We start from the raw sequence: 16514 nt of genomic DNA, 5'->3' as shown, positions 1-16514 counted from the left end.
TACATATAATATATGGGCAAAAGTATTTGGACACCTGCTCAGTGTTCATGGCTTCTTTGAAATCAGGGGGGTTAAAAGAGCTGATCCTGCTTCTGTTGGAGTAACTGTCTCTGCTGTCCAGGGAAGAAGACTTTCTACTAGAGGAGGAGGAACATTGCTGTGAGGATTTGATTGCAGTGTTAGTTAGTTATTAGTAAGGACTGGATGGAGCACCACCATCATTCCACAGCTCAGCGCTGGGGGTCTTTCTACAGGAGCCGTCAGCTCAGTCGGGAGGTGAACACACACTCACACACACCGTGTTTATGTCTACACGGCGTATTCACAAGGCCTCATGTTGGATTCGCCTCCAAAGGAACGAGAGGCCTGTCCAAATTCACCCCAGCCATGACTCACACACACACAGCACACGCACACACACACACACACACACACACACACACTTGTGCGCCATCTGGCGCATGCAGGCGCTGCACACAGCATGAGTCACCTCCTTCCGCTCAGCGCAGAGCTGCCTGATGTTCCTTTAGCTGCCGTTACGCCTTCATCTTCCTCTTCCTCGCCCCGTCTCTGCAGCTCAAAGAAACATGCCTGACCTGTCTTGGGATGTCCAAAGAATGGACTGTTCACTGGAGCGGAAAAACCCTGCTTAAAAAATGCCCATCCAGAGGGGACGTCCAAACCCTGCTTAAAAAATTTCTGTCCAGTGGGGACGTCCAAACCCTGCTTAAAAAATTTCTGTCCAGTGGGGACGTCCAAACCCTGCTTAAAAAAATTCCGTCCAGTGGGGACGTCCAAACCCTGCTTAAAAAAATTCCGTCCAGTGGGGACGTCCAAACCCTGCTTAAAAGATTTCTGTCCAGTGGGGACGTCCAAACCCTGCTTAAAAAAATTCCGTCCAGTGGGGACGTCCAAACCCTGCTTAAAAAAATTCCGTCCAGTGGGGACGTCCAAACCCTGCTTAAAAACCGTCCGTCCAGTGGGGACGTCCAAACCCTGCTTAAAAAAAACATCCGTCCAGTGGGGACGTCCAAACCCTGCTTAAAAAATGCCCATCCAGAGGGGACATCCAAACCCTGCTTAAAAAATTTCCGTCCAGAGGGGACATCCAAACCCTGCTTAAAAAATTTCCGTCCAGTGGGGACGTCCAAACCCTGCTTAAAAAACATCCGTCCAGTGGGGACGTCCAAACCCTGCTTAAAAAATGCCCATCCAGAGGGGACATCCAAACCCTGCTTAAAAAATTTCCGTCCAGTGGGGACGTCCAAACCCTGCTTAAAAAATTTCCATCCAATGAGGACGTCCAAACCCTGCTTAAAAACCGTCTATCCAGTGGTCCAAAATGGACTGTCCAAAGGAAGCAAACTCTGCTTAAAACAAGCTCATCCATTTGCGATGTCCCCACCCTGCTTCAAAAAGAGCTGTCTCATAGGGACGGCCAAAGGAACCAAACCTTGCATTTAAAATGTATCGTCCATTGGGGACATTCACACCCTGTGTTAAAATTGGGACACTTAAACCCTGCTAAAACATTCTGGGGACAGTCAGCCTGAACGTCCAAACCATGCTTAAAAACAGACCTTTACTGGGGACATCCAAAGTATCCAAACTATACTTGAAAATGGACCATCCACTGGGGACATCCAAATCCTGCGTAAACACAAACTGTCCACTGGGACCCCCAAGCGGACCATTTTTAAGCAGGGTTTGGACGTCCCCAGTGGACGTCCCCAGTGGTAGACCAAGACCCATTAAAACACTTTTTGTCCATCCTTGCTGGCCTTTCCAACACCAGGCAGTGGATCTGAATGACCTTGAACCTCCAGGCCTGCACTCACACCTAATCACCAGCAGGTGGAGCCAATGTGACGCTGATTTTCAGGCTGTGGCTGTCTCTGACAGGACTGTCCACCGTGAAACCCTCACCTCTCGCTCTGGCGGGGTTGATGACCGAGGTCTGACCTTTTCGTGGTTAAGGGTTCTGTGTCCCTGTGAGGTTCAGCCAAACGTGCAGGAGTGTTTAGGCTCCTCCCCCTGGTGCTCTACAGGTGGTTGGTCAGCTGCAGACCACAGCAAACAAAGAGCGGAGCCCCTTTTCCCCCAAATAAAGAGGCAAGGAACCTGATGGTGTGGGATGGGGGGTGGAAGGGGGTGGAAGGGGTGTGGTGGTTAATTATGTTCTCCAGGTTCCACACTGGTTCCTTTGTTGTATTCTTCTGGAACATCCTCCTGTATTCATACAGGTTCACCTGGCCTGGCTTTGTTCTAGAATGTTCTCCTGGTCCCACGTTGGTTTATTTGGCTTTTGATTGTTCTAGAACATTCTCATACAGGTTCACTTGGACTGGCATTGTTCTAGAATGTTCTCGTACTGGTTAATCTGACCTGGCTTTGTTCTAGAATGTTCTCCAGCTCTCATACTGTTTCATTTGGACTGGCATTGTTCTAGAATGTTCTTCAGTTCTCATACTGGTTCATCTGGCCTGGCTTTGTTCTAGAATGCTTTCATGGTTCCACGCTGGTTCTTTCTAGAACATTCTCATACAGGTTCATTTGGACTGGCATTGTTCTAGAATGTTCTCGTACTGGTTAATCTGACCTGGCTTTGTTCTAGAATGTTCTCCAGCTCTCATACTGTTTCATTTGGACTGGCATTGTTCTAGAATGTTCTTCAGTTCTCATACTGGTTCATCTGGCCTGGCTTTGTTCTAGAATGCTTTCATGGTTCCACGCTGGTTCTTTCTAGAACATTCTCATACAGGTTCATTTGGACTGGCATTGTTCTAGAATGTTCTCGTACTGGTTAATCTGGCCTGTCTTTGTTCTAGAATGTTCTCGTACTGGTTAATCTGGCCTGTCTTTGTTCTAGAAGGTTCTCCTGGTTCCACACTGGTCAGGTCAGGTGTGTACACCCATGTATCTCACCCCTCACCTACAGTGGTCAGGTTTAAAGGGCCCATGTCCTGGATCACTATAAGGACTCTATAAACACATTAATTCGCCTATTTAGCCCCGCCCATTCAGCCTGACCTCACCAGCAGAGTTTCAGCCTGGACTGCTTTTTTCATTTAACATAATAGAGGGCAGCCAATCAAAACTGAGCTCATTTACATATGCCAGTCTTAAAGGCGCAGTACAGTCCACAGCGGGGGAAGCTAAATGCAGGAGTGTGTGTGTGTGCGCACACTCACCCATCCACTAAACACCAAGTTTCCATGGTGATGCACAAAGGCTCCCCACACCCTCTGCCATGACTCCACCCCTACATCCACTCCAGTCTGTATTACTGTCTGTGGAGGTTCTTCTGTGGTCCAGAGCTCTGCAGCACCGATCCAGAGGCCAGAGGACTGCAGGTTAAAGGAACAGTCTTACATTCAGTTCTTTACAGTGGTGGTGAATAAAACAGGCCTCTGTCGCCATGACAACACCACAAAAATAGCCACTATTTTTGCCACTATGATGGTAAAACAGTGAATGCAGAATCTCAACTAATCCAGTTTCCTTTAGGGACTACTTTTTTGCTGCACTACACCCTAAAGGCAGCATGTATCCCTCCACCGTTTTAATGATCTGGTTCTAAAAGCAGGTTCTAGAGCCGAGCTCTTCTCAGAACTCTGGTAGAACAGTGTCTCAGGCATCAGGCAGCGTTTTTAACCCTTACTTGGCTCTATCGTAAGGAGGCGGGGCTACACATTAAGTGATTGACAGACAGCCTTGGCTGGAAGAGGCCGGTCGTCTGCAGCAGGACCTGCATGGCGTCCTCTCTGTTCAGTACACTTACTGGACAGACTGGGAATGCAGGAATGCTGGGAATCTGCTCTGCTTCTGCGCCGGAAGCTCAGTGAAGACGGTCTGAGACACTGAGGCTCTGTCTGGGAGAAGGGGGTAGGCGGGTCTACCAAATGAGTAGGTGATTAGTCTGGCTCCGCCTATGGTTGCAAATTTGACAACATGGCAGACAGATTCCCCCTCTATAGCGTCACCATCAATACTTTAGATTAAAAAACAAAGAAAAAAAAAACAAAGAAAAAAAAGGAGCGGCTTCGACAAATAATGATGTAAAATATTTTATTTTCTGTAAATGTTCCTAAATTCAGTTCCTTGAATACCAAACCCTATAATCGCTCTGTACTTCAAAAGGCTTCATTTTTCCAAAACATTTGACGCTACTATACAGGGCAAAAACACCACCAGAAAAAAAAAAAAGCCAATATTTTTTTTTTTTTTTTTTTTTTTTTTTTTTTACAGGACAAGAAAAATATTCATGAAACAATTTAGTTACAGCTGTTCAAGAAAAAATATATATACAACTGACATTTTTTGTGATTTTTTTTTTTTTTTTTGAGAAAAATTCCTGCCCTGTACAATCAGTGTTCTAAGCTTCCGTTGTTTAGATCGGGAAAGTTGTTTACAAGGAAAGAGAGAACGTCTCGAAGCGGCTAGTTCGGCGAGGAGGCGTGTGGAAAGGTGAAAAGCGGGTTGGAGGTTGGTTTATTTATTTATTTATTTCAGCTACAAAAAAAAAATGAGTAGCACTCTTCCAGCAAATTCTAAATGCATGGTTTATGTACACACGTCCGTTTCCTCCAGCAAGGAAAGTCCTTCCAACTTTCTTGGGATTTCTGCAACAACCGGCTAAAGCTTATCCGACTGAAATGCTTTAAAACTGCTTGAATTAAAATTGGACACAAAGGTTATACAAAAGCACCCTGACTGGAAAAAAACAAGAAAAAAACAAACAAAAAGTTCTACTTGTGCCGGTTCTAGATAAAGTCCATTTCTTTTTGTTTTGTGTGTGTGTGGGTGGTTTAAAATTCCATAAAATTTCTCCATGATTGGTTTTTCCACTTCTTTGTCACCAGTTTGTCTTTGCATAAAACTGAACGTGACGTACATTTAATAATAATAATAATAATAGTAATAATAAAAAAAAATACAGCTTTTCAAGTGGTCAGAATTAATGTGTCAATCACAAAGAGTCACTACAATACCATACTCTAAAGTACAGAGAAAATACTTTCTTGTGAATTCTTGAAATTACTTTGCAATTCTGTACAGAATAGTCATTTAAAATAACCTCTGAAACGGATTTCATGGCGCATCCTTATTAAATAATTTTAAAAAAGAAAAGAGAAAGAAAAAATAAAAGGAAATTAAAAACAAATCAAAACGAGCACATCTAAACACCCAAACATCAATACGAATAAGGTAGTATTTGGTCAATCATTCCAATATTTTTATCCTTATGTACAATTTATTTACAGATGTAACAGAATCTCTGCAAACTGCGGCACGGCGTTCCCCAAGTTCTTGACGTTCGCAGTTTGGCATCCTATTTTTAATGTTGTACTTTTGTATGCTCCATTTTTTTTTGTTTCTGCATCTTTTTTATTTTAAAAATAGGCCCATCACTCATCCACTCACACAGTAATAAATACAAAACACCTTTTCTTTTCTTACACAAAAACAACAACAACAACAACAACAACAACAAAGAGAAACCCAGGATAAAACTGACTCATGGAATCAAGTATTTTGAAGCTTTTCTTTTTCGTGAGTTGGTTTCGTGTGTTGTCTTTTTTTTAATCCTTACCTTTTTTTTTTAGTGCAAGTTAAACTTTTCCCTTTGCGGAAGTCAATTCCGTACATTCTTCATTCAGTGATGTTCTACATTGATTTACACCTGTACAGTCTCCACCAATCACGGCAAAACAAAAACAAACTAAACAAATGGGCCCGCCCTCTCTTTCGACCAATAAGGCATATCCGGCACAGTGCTCGCTCTCTCGCTCCTTATTCGCTGGTGAAATCTGCCCCAGGGTGACACACTCGCACACAAACACACACACAATCATTCACTCACACACACACACACACACGTACGTAAACACTCATGGCACATGCAGGTTAACCAAACCTCTCCTTCCTCAAGTCCAGAGAACGACGCAAATGGCTATAAAACACAGCGGCTCGCCGGCGTTTGTGTTTTTCCTCTTGATTTTGCACAAAAACAAACAAACAAACAAATTAAAATAAAAATAAAAACGGTTTCTAAATGATTTCATCACCAGGCTGACAAAAGCTACAGGGCTCCTCTCGCTGCCTCACACTGCAGTCGAGTCGGTGTAGTCGAGTCTTCGGTCGCCAGCACCCGAGTCTGCGCAGACGCTTGGCACCTGTGAGTTAAGGGAATGCTGGGTTTCCGACGGAGATCCTCTCCGGATTTCAGTTCATCCACTTGCGGCAGTTCACGGCGCCACACAGGCACGGCGTCTTCTGGTTCTGGTTCTGCACCAGGCCCAGCTTGTAATCGTAGCACAGCTGCAACCCACAAAAAGCGGAGTGAGACTCAGAATACAGCGATTAAACTCACAGCACAACACAGATTAGCTATTAATACAATTTTAACATTTCTGATTTTCACACAACATGGAAATAATTCCTCAGAGAACTGAGACAGTAGTCAAAACTTTAGCTTCTGTATATTAGATATTAACATTCACATATATATATATATATATATTCACATGTATATTTGTCCATTTCACTGTGTATATTCTGTATACACTGTATTTACTGTACATTCTGCACTTCTTTCTTATTGAACGTCTGGTTAGATGCTAAACGGTGTTTCACTGTCTTGTATCTTATGTAAAGGCAATAAAGTTAAATCTAATCTATCCTAATTTACCAGCAGGTGAAGACCTGTAAAGAATGCTAAATACTGAAGCTGAGAGTAACTGAGGGGTCTGCTTGGTGGTACGTTACCTCCTCTCCCTTCTCAACCCGGCGGTTGGCGCTGATGATGATTTTGTATCCTCGTTCAAAGGTCACGACTTCCGCCACGCAATTCGGTGAGCAAGAATGATTGATGTACCTGAAAAACAAACAAAATTTTTAAACATTTTTATCATCACTGTTTGACAAAAACCTTGTATCTGCAGAAAATACGAAATTCTGATCCAGTATAAAGAAGACCTGCCAGATTTACATTGTGGAGAAACGTCCGCGACGCTATGCTCAATCACATTACAGCTTAAATATTAAGCTATTTTATGGCTAATATACATTTTTATATTTGCTTTTATTCTCCAGCACAGGGCTTATTATCAGTTCCCCACTGTCCTGCCACAGAAACATACAGAAATTAAAAACGATCAGCACTACAAAGCTGCAGGTCATTAATTTTTTAGTCAATATCATCGACCAACCCTCCCCTCACACTTCTAAAATCTGTAGATTTCTCCAGGCTGTTCATTCCCTAAATACTACTCTTGCTCTGAAACTGCAAACTGCTCCTCAGTTTAAAACAACACACAGTTCCAATGAACACAAAGCGATTTAAGTGGCAATAGCACCCCCTTGTGGAGAACCAGGTCCCATTCCTTCATTAAAGGAGCGCTACATGCATAATGATTCCAAAATCCAATTTATTATTTTAATATTTATTATGTAATATTCACGCAATTTTACATAAACCCCGCCCACTAGAGAAAAAGCTTTCAAGGCTGAACAGCTACATAGAATATGGACACGAGGCTGATGAAGCTAAGCAGACTGATAAGTGTCCAAATGAAAGCTGGTAAGGAGCTGGTATCTGTGCTAGGCTAAAAGCTAAGACTCTTCATACTGCTAATCTCACACTGACTACACAGAGAGCACCCAGAGAGAATATCAGCACACATTTTTTTTTTTTTTTAAATAAGAAGCTAAATAACAGGGTGGTAAATAGGTCTGTAAAACCACAACCATTCACTAGGGATGCACCGATCTGACTTTTTCAGTTCCGATAACGATACACAATAAACTTTGCACATTGGTCGATACCAGATACCGATCCGATACTATTGCTGAATTAATAAACCGTATACCTCACCATGTGGGAGAGACTTAAGGCATCAGGATGGACTTAATCATTACTTTATATAATATAACAAATTAACACATAGATTTAAATGTACTAAATTGCCATTTGTCATTTATTTATTTGCACATGTGTAAAGTGAAAGGATTGGTTCCATAGATCGGCCCAATTATACGATACGGATCAGTGCATCTCTACTATTCAAACTTATATAATTTTAAATAAACACATTTTATGAAACCTTTGCTTCTGTGTAAGACGTTAGTTTAAAATATCTAAATATACGTGAGAACTAGTAAACTTTACCTTGCGGGGCTTCCAGAACAGGTAGCGTCGATCACGTACTCGCCGTCAATGCGGAACATGAAGGCTTTCCGGTTCTGAGAAAGAGAGAAATCGGTCCAGGCGGGGTTAGGAACACTGGGCTGATGAAAAGTCTTGGCATCATTTGATACGGTCAAGTCGACAGCAGCCCAACAGTACCTTAGCCTTGTAGTGCAGCTCCTTCCTCATGGCCACCTCAGTCCGGAGGACGTCTCCAAGGTACTCGATGACCATGGTCTGCTTCTCAATGTCTCGAGCGGCAAAGAGCCCGAGACCCTGCAGATACACGCTGCGTTAGACACATGACGACCCCGACCGCGTGATTTCTCCTATTCTGGGGTTCAGCACAGCGCTCAAACATTTCTTGTTTGGAAAACTGCAGCTATCCCGCCGACCACCACTCCAACGTGGGTGACGTTTGCTCCACCCTTTATCATTTACAGTTGTTCCTTGTTTAGTTAGACTTATTCATTTATTCAATAATGCAGAAAGGGGAAACATGCAGAAATGTAATATTGAAGGGCCCAGAAGTGAGCCCTGTGGGATGCCGCACGTCATTGCAGTACACTTGAATGTAACATGGAAATCCCAACCGCTGAAATAGCACCAGCCCACCTTGAACTAGCGTTTGTTTACTCCAGGTTTTGTAATTTTAGAGGCTGTTTATCTTTAGGTTACAGATATAGCTCTTTCTAACTACTGTCACACTCCTGCTAGGAACCGCCTGTCTTAAAGGCCTCTGTGGTGCTGCTACCAATAAACCATCTCCACACATACATCTGTTTACTGCCCCCTCGCTCCAATCATAAAGGCTCGTGAGGGGCTGCCCACCACAGCGGCTGAGCACGACACCAGATACGTCTCTGTGACCGGCTGGCCTGGCGGCTGTGTGGGTTTAACGAGCGTGGCAGGGAACTGGAAGTACTGCAAGGCCAGCTGTGTCTCTTGGAGATCAGCGGCCGACGTGCCAGAGCAGAGGAACGCCAGCAGAACTGGCTCGGAAAGCAATGTATCCTATTTAGCTGCTCTGACAGTAACTTGCGTCACTCACGAGGTGTAGAGGACATATCGACGGAAACGTTTGCAGGTGTGAAGTAATAACTAAGGTAATGAAAAAGGTGGCTTGCAGTTAATCAGACTGATAACGAGGTTTAACGAATGTTATGGGAGGTGCCTAAAGGGAACTGAACAAACATCTGAGGAAACCTCCTTACTCCTAAACGTAACAAAGTAAGGAGTGTGTAAGCCGGGTGTTTACCACCTATACTCTTCTGCGAAGACTTTACATTACACTACATGTGGGAACGTTGACGTGGGGATCTGATTGCATTCAGCCCCACAACGAGAGCATTAGTGAGGTTTGGATGATAGTTCTGGATCTCAAGCACCACTCCAACTCATCCCAAAGGTATTGGATGGAGCTCCATCACTCCACGGTATGCAGGTCTACTGGCTCCACAACTCAATGCTGGGAGGCTTTATACTCCTCTAGCCCTCACTCAGCACTGTGCACTGTGACCTTTGGCTCAGCTGTTCCAGAGAGTCCTGTTCTAATGGCAGAGCTTTTCTATTCTGAAAGCATTTCTGGATATATTTGGACATATAGTGTGTTTCTCACAGCGATATTATGAATTATTTGCCAAATATAATAGTGAATACAAAAGTATACACCAACTTAAAAAGGCCCAGAATTGAGCCTTGAGGGACACCATTCGGATGCCTAATGCAATATAACCACGATATAGTGGCAGTATAACAGTGATAAACGTGTAACTAGGAACTGATGAGGCCTTAAGGGTGTTGGAGTTCTGTAACCGGTCAAGTAGAATCCCGTGGAGAACAACAGATCACTTCAACTGACAGCAATCTGGGAGATTTTATTTCTTAATTGATTTATTCTTCAACATCTGGGAACAGAGCTACGACTACCAAGATCCCCTGTGGAGGCCTACTGAGAACAGACAGCCCAAATAATCAAATTCAGACCAATAATATGATTTAATTCAGTCACCACCACTGCAAACACATACAAAGGACCAAGATAACTTCAATGTCAAGGGGTATAACTCCAGGGTGCCTAAGAATTTCCAGCACTTGCAGGATGGCATCCCAGTACAGGTCTGCTAGAATGTGATATTTATTTATTAATGTATTTTTTACTTAAAACTGCAGAAGCACACTCTTCAGTCATAATTTCACATTTGCTGCAATTATTTACACAACATGCACAAATCACACATCAATATATCAGGCGTCTGCAAGCAGTGAGGAATGATTTAGCGCACCTGGATGCGGGAATGAGCCAGGTAGACGTTGCTTTTCCATTCACTGGTCAGTCGGCGGTACTGAGATGACTTGGAGTGCACAAAGTGTTTACTGTAAGATGGACCGGCCTCCGCCAGGGCTGAGTTCTGCATGACGCAGGAGGGGCGGTTCCACACAGAGAGGATCTTTAACCTGAGCATGTGGGTGAGTGGGTGGTAAGAGAAAGAGAGAGAGAGAGAGAGAGAGAGAGATTGTGGAGACAGGGACAGGAATAGAACAAAGAGAACAGAAAATATATCAACTCTGATCTCTGACATGCGAGAATAATGAGGTGGGATGTCTAAACAATCTTCTCGACCTACTGTGAGTCATACTATATCCAATTTAAAAGCTGCTTATCTGGGCAGTAAGTGTTTATCTGCTCAGTAAAACACTAATAATAACACTCCTACAGAAAGTGGTGATGGTTTTCTATCACTGTGTTCATCATTAGAACATCTCCAAAGTTCTCCTCATGGAGTCTACTGTTATTTAGAGTTCTCCTCAGATCAACACCCGGTTTGATGGTAAATCAGGGCTTAATGATTGTAAATCAAGTGAGCTGCTGCTGATGATGGAAGTGAACACATCCACACTGTGCTGGCTGGACTGGGGGGGGGGGGGGGGGGGGGTCTGTTCTTCTGCATCTGTTCTAATAGGATTTGCAGTTTCTACTGTAGATGATTTAGGATACTGAGCTCAGGGGCCTAAAACCTCTGCATAGCACTGCATAAACAAATAATGAAGGGCCCAGAATTGAACCTTGAGGGATGCCGACAGATACTGTCGGATGCTTGAGTATTTAAGTACCCAAAGCCAGAATAATACACTATTAGCCACTGTAGCATTAAGCTAGGCACCTTTGATTCTGTGGGTAGCTCCTTAGCTCGGAACGGGCACAGCCGGAGGGGTTGATGCACAGAGGCAGCTCCAACATCGGGTTCCAGCCATAACGGAACCGGTACCTCGAACAAGCCTTCACTCCAGGCAGCTGGGATGCAATAAGCAAAGATCATGAGATCACATTACCCCAACATAAAACAGCACTGGATAAAATAAGGTGGAGAGATAGAGGGCATTTACCGATTCTGCAATTCGGGTCACTGCGGACACGGTCAGTCCGAACAGATCCTCTCCCTTCAGGTAGATTGGGAAGAGTCTCAGCATGCCTGTTTCTGCTCTTCGCTCTGCTACTGACCCCAGGACCTTATCCCACACTCCTACGCCAACACAAAACCAGAGATCAATGAGAAGCAAGTCACTAAAAGTTGGTTCACAGCAAGTTTTCCAGGGTCATTACCGAGGGTCTCAATCGGACCGGTCTGAAGCTCTAATAAAAAGAAGCTCCCTCATAGAAAGTTCTTCACCTAATGGTGATGAAGACGCTGCCTGATGCCTGAGACACTGTTCTACCAGAGTTCTGAGAAGAGTTCGGCTCTAGAACCTGCTTTTAAAACCATATCTTAGAATGGTAACGGGATACATGCAGGGCGGCCGATTATTAGTACAGAGGTCTACAAAGTCCTACTCAAAAGAGTACCTTGTGGCTCCTCCCAATAGACAAAAACTGCCTTACGAGGCGGTGTACCTTTAGCTGTGGTGTCGGTCAGCACCAAGTCCTCGTATCCTCGCTCCAGCACCCGGATGCTAAACTCAGGTCGTCCCTGGTGCTCCTCCACGGAGCAGACGTAGCGGCAGCGGCGCCGACCATGCCTCATGCTCCAGTACAGACGACTGGCCTCGTACCCTGGCGGGAAGATGGCAGTAGCGGAGTGGAAGTGAGGCAGCAGGGCAGGGGGCAGCTGGCCCATGGCGTGGAAGAGCAGACTTCCCACACGGAAGGTGTGGCCCAGCTCAGGGCGCTGCACAGCAGACGCCAGCTGCCTTAGCTCATCCCGCTGCACGTAGACGCGCCGGAATACGGAAAAGCAGCGCAGCACCTGCTGGTCCAGGTGTATGCCTGCCGCACTGGCGCTGGATGCCCCTCGTGGCCGGTGCTGGTGGCACAGCATGGTCTTGTCCTTGAAGAAAGTGCAGCCGGCCTGCAGGGCGCAGGTGAAGTGGTAGACATTGAGGCAACGCAGCCGGTGGCAGCCGCTGGTGGCTCCGAGTCGCTGGCAGAAGGCGCAGGAAACCGTCTGGCCCCTCTGCCGCGCCACTTCCACGTTGATGAGGGCGCCGGCCTGCGTCTCGTAAACCTCCGATGACCACAGAGCACAGTTCAGGTGCACCCAGGTGTCCAGGTCCAGGTTGAGGAGACGTGCAGCACCGTCCGTCAGACCGTCTCCCTCCTGCTGGCAGAAGCAGCAGCGACGGTGGTCCCGGGACGAGGGGCAGGGACGCAAGGAGGAACGCAACTCCTGCAAGAGATCCTTCAGAGCGGATAGAGAGACAATGTAAATGGAATGTGAGTAATTGCGATGTAATTAATGATGTAATTAGAATGCAATTATGTAAGGAGAAAACATCACACACCTCTGCAGGCACCTGTAGTCCAGCCTTGGATGTTGTAATCTGCACTGTCCACTTGCGCCAGCGGAGGCCCTTCCAGCGCTTGCCGTGGTGCCAGGGCTTTTCATTAGGCCTAGATGATAAACCATGAACAATTTATTAGTAATGTAAGACATCTAATCTAATAATAATAATAATAATAATAGTAATGAGTAATAATGACATTTTAAAACTTGAGTTTCTGCTTCAGGGCACTACGTGACTTCAGTGCTTACTTGCTAGATTATAGAGGAGAAGAAGTCTAACCATTCACTTACAACAGCACAACCCAGCAGGGCAATCAGCTACCTAAGCTGTTTCCAGTGTTTAAATTATGGCGATTAAATCAGAAAACGAGCAGATTAAGATCCAAGGATCTACTAGGACTTGAGGATCGCTGGTTTGAATCCCAGGTCACGCTGGTCCCTCCCTCTTCATCACTTCAATGTGACGCTGGCAAGCACAGATGTCTGCTAGCTGCAGCATCAGAGCAGGGTACCCCGTTACCTGGCGCTTTCCTCAGAGTGTTGCCCGGAGGCAGTGGCTGGTTGTGTGTCGGAGGAGGCATGTAGCAGTCCTCACCCTCCCAGTGTCGGGAGCACTACATGTGATTGGGAGAGAGGACTAACCTGTCATCAGTGTGGCTCTGGGAGCGAGGCTTCAGCTTCACAGTCACTTTGAGGTGCGGCTCTGTGTTCGACTCAGTCTTCACGGCCTCCTTCTTTAGGGGCTCGGCGGGGGCCGGAGAGGACGGGCCGAGGGGGCTGGGCGAGGGGGATGAGGGTTTGGATTGGAGCTGGGCCAGACAGTGGACATCCATAGAGGACATGTTGTTGCTGTACTGGTGCTGGGCTTTGGATGGACTCTCTTTCAGTGCCTTGTCTGCGAGCAGAACTACCGACGCCTGGAAAAACACGAAACAAGAAGAACATTAGAAGCCTCTTATTATTAAGTTGATTGACCAGGACAGACTCAGTGTGCTCAGCAGAGTCTGATTCTTCAGTTCTGCACTGGAGCTAATGTGGCGTTCAGTAATCTCTAATAGAGCTGTTTATCCGGCTAAAGTACGTCACACAGCTCAGAACAATAGAAGCTATGAACTCAAGTCTGCATTTTTAGTCCATTTTTGAAGCTAAAACTAAAAAAGCAAACCTCAGAAGTCAAACACGCCCTGGCTGACTGACATTCAGGGAAGGAAGGAACATTATGGGTGGAGATGAGATTTCCAGACCAGATCATATCAGGATGACGTGATGTATATTACTTTAAAGGTACTGTTCTTTACTTGTGTAGGAGAACCATCAACCACAGCACTGACCATGATTTATTTTCCCCGGGTTCTAACTGGACGAAGGTAACGGTGCTGGTCCTTGACTATCTGCAACAGGTGTGTTGGAGGAACTAAAATAGAAAAGCTGGAAGACCGAAACGGGCGGAAAACGTGGACTGGCTAGGGGTTGGGATCGGACTACCTTTAGCAACTTAACCCCCTTCCACCCGGATTGCATTTGCTGTGAAAGTCCCGTTAGTCCATGATGTTGTCGGCTCTCTTATTTTCTAAATGATGTCCTGTTTGGGTCGCTGGGCCATGGCCCACAAGCATACCGGATTTTCCCGCTTCTCTCCGGAATTATTTGCTAAATCCACGCCTGAGATGTTTTCACTCCCAGATTTTTTGGGAATTATGTTTGCGCACTGCAATGCTATGCCTTAGCAACCACCTAGTAACCATTTTAGATACCATAACCATACTATAACAGTACCGATTTTACTAACGGAGTCCTTTCTGCTCAAAGAGTACTATAAAAAAAAAAAAACCTTCTTGTAACCAATAAACACCACCATAGCAACTACCTTGCAAAACCACAGCAACCACCTAATCAACACTTTGCTAATTCAGAACATGATGATTTGGGAGATGACTGGGCTGAAGTTCGAGTGGTGGCTTCTGCATTGGAAGGTAAAAAGCCTTCCTACCCCCTCTGATATGTGTAGCCAGGAATGATGGATGACAGGGTTAAAGGGGAAATGACGGGGTGGAGGAGGGTACTGCAGACGTGCTGTAGAGACGTGAACAAGGAAGAGATGGAATGGCATGTTCCTCCGCCCTAAGCACCACGTAGGAACTGCCTGGAGGTGGACTTCACATAAACCTCACATGCATCACTTTCCCATTTCATTACCAGTACACACCAGTACCAGTTGAAGCATGCAGGTAATGGTGTGTTGGAGCTGCTCATTCTCATTTCTGCAGGGGGGGGGTCTGGCATAAGGAGAGACGAACCTTAGTGTCCATGTTGGCTTTGGCCTGTGCAGAGGAGTGCAGGATGAGGCAGCTGTGGCTGCAGAAGACGAGGTCTCCATCAGAACTCAGCTGAGATTCCTGCAGGAGAAAGACCCACAGAGAGATCAGGGGTCAGAGGGGTCAGAAAGTTCATGTGTTGCCTGGTGTGATGTTTCAGAAAGATACTGGATACACGTTACTGGAAAACCCACGGCTGAGGGGGATGGGGGTCAGTGTGGTAAAAATAAGTGCCACAGCTGCCAGTTCAGAGCAATTTACAGTGGTGATGAAAGGAACCAGGCGTTGGTCGCCATGACTACAACAGATATAGCCCATATTTTATTGACTATCCAAACCTACTAGTGATGCTACGCAAGTCTTCTGGGTTTTATATAGAATGATAATGATGGTAAAATAGTAGAGAATCTCAACTAATACAGTTTTCTTTAGGGACTACTTTTTGTAGCCGCACTACACCCTGTAGCATGTATCCCTCCACCATTTTAATGATATGCGAAGGTTATCTAGAACCCTGAACGAGTTTGTTTACATTATAAATGGTTAATTATGCAGAACATTAATCAGCGACATTCCCTTTAAGTGATAAACAATCATATTCTCATACTTGTGCTTTGCTTTGTTGATCTTTGGCGGGTTTCCTCACTCCGTTGCCCAGGACAACGACTTTACACTGACGGCACCACTGTGGCTTCGGGCCTGGGCTGCCTGGCCCGTCCTGATACTGCTCTCTTCCTCCTATTGGACCTGAGGGTTAAAAACAGCATGATAAAATATTATATTACATTATTATCATAATGAACAGCTCCTTTACATTTCTCCCATAAATTTTAACCTTCAATAACTGACAAAAGTATTGGGACACCTACAGGAGCTTTTATAATGTCCCATTCTAAACCCATAGGCATTAATATGGAGTCGGTCCCCCTTTGCAGCTCTAACAGCAGCAGATCTGGAGCTCTGCAGTTGTTCTGCACTCTGCTCTGAGCTCAGCACTCGGCCCTGACCCCGCTCTGTGACTTTTTTTTACGTGGTCTTTATGAGTTGCTGTGGTTCTTCCTAAACGCTTCCACTGTTCGATAATACCACTCACGGCTGATGGAGGAAGATCTAGGAGGGAGGGAATTTCACCTTCTTGTTGGGTGTGCAGCGGTGTCTCCTATTACATACAGAACAACGCTGGATTTCAGTGAGCTCTTCAGAACCTCCCGTTCTTTCACTGATGCATGG

At 45.3% G+C, this 16514-nt stretch overlaps 1 protein-coding gene across 8 annotated transcripts in view; it reads right to left on the bottom strand.

The window, feature by feature from the left end:
* Nucleotides 1–4054: 4054 nt before the first annotated feature.
* Nucleotides 4055–16514, bottom strand: part of kmt2cb (lysine (K)-specific methyltransferase 2Cb) — a 93101-nt gene continuing 80641 nt past the window's right edge. For all 8 annotated transcript variants that reach the window (XM_072688449.1, XM_072688451.1, XM_072688454.1 and 5 more), the window contains 12 exons: nucleotides 15892–16031; nucleotides 15267–15365; nucleotides 13612–13886; nucleotides 12968–13076; nucleotides 12081–12864; nucleotides 11576–11712; nucleotides 11353–11483; nucleotides 10474–10645; nucleotides 8348–8464; nucleotides 8171–8244; nucleotides 6769–6877; nucleotides 4055–6321 (listed from right to left, as the gene is read on the bottom strand). In XM_072688449.1, the coding sequence (XP_072544550.1) occupies nucleotides 6226–6321; nucleotides 6769–6877; nucleotides 8171–8244; nucleotides 8348–8464; nucleotides 10474–10645; nucleotides 11353–11483; nucleotides 11576–11712; nucleotides 12081–12864; nucleotides 12968–13076; nucleotides 13612–13886; nucleotides 15267–15365; nucleotides 15892–16031 (2243 nt within the window). In that variant the 3' untranslated portion in view covers nucleotides 4055–6225. The remainder of the gene's footprint in view (nucleotides 6322–6768; nucleotides 6878–8170; nucleotides 8245–8347; nucleotides 8465–10473; nucleotides 10646–11352; nucleotides 11484–11575; nucleotides 11713–12080; nucleotides 12865–12967; nucleotides 13077–13611; nucleotides 13887–15266; nucleotides 15366–15891; nucleotides 16032–16514) is intronic.

This window comes from Salminus brasiliensis, chromosome 9 (genome assembly GCF_030463535.1).
Source record: "Salminus brasiliensis chromosome 9, fSalBra1.hap2, whole genome shotgun sequence".
NCBI classification, from domain to species: Eukaryota; Metazoa; Chordata; class Actinopteri; order Characiformes; family Bryconidae; genus Salminus; species Salminus brasiliensis.
Note: the sequence above shows the minus strand (reverse complement) of the source record. Positions and strands in the feature narration are given on the sequence as shown.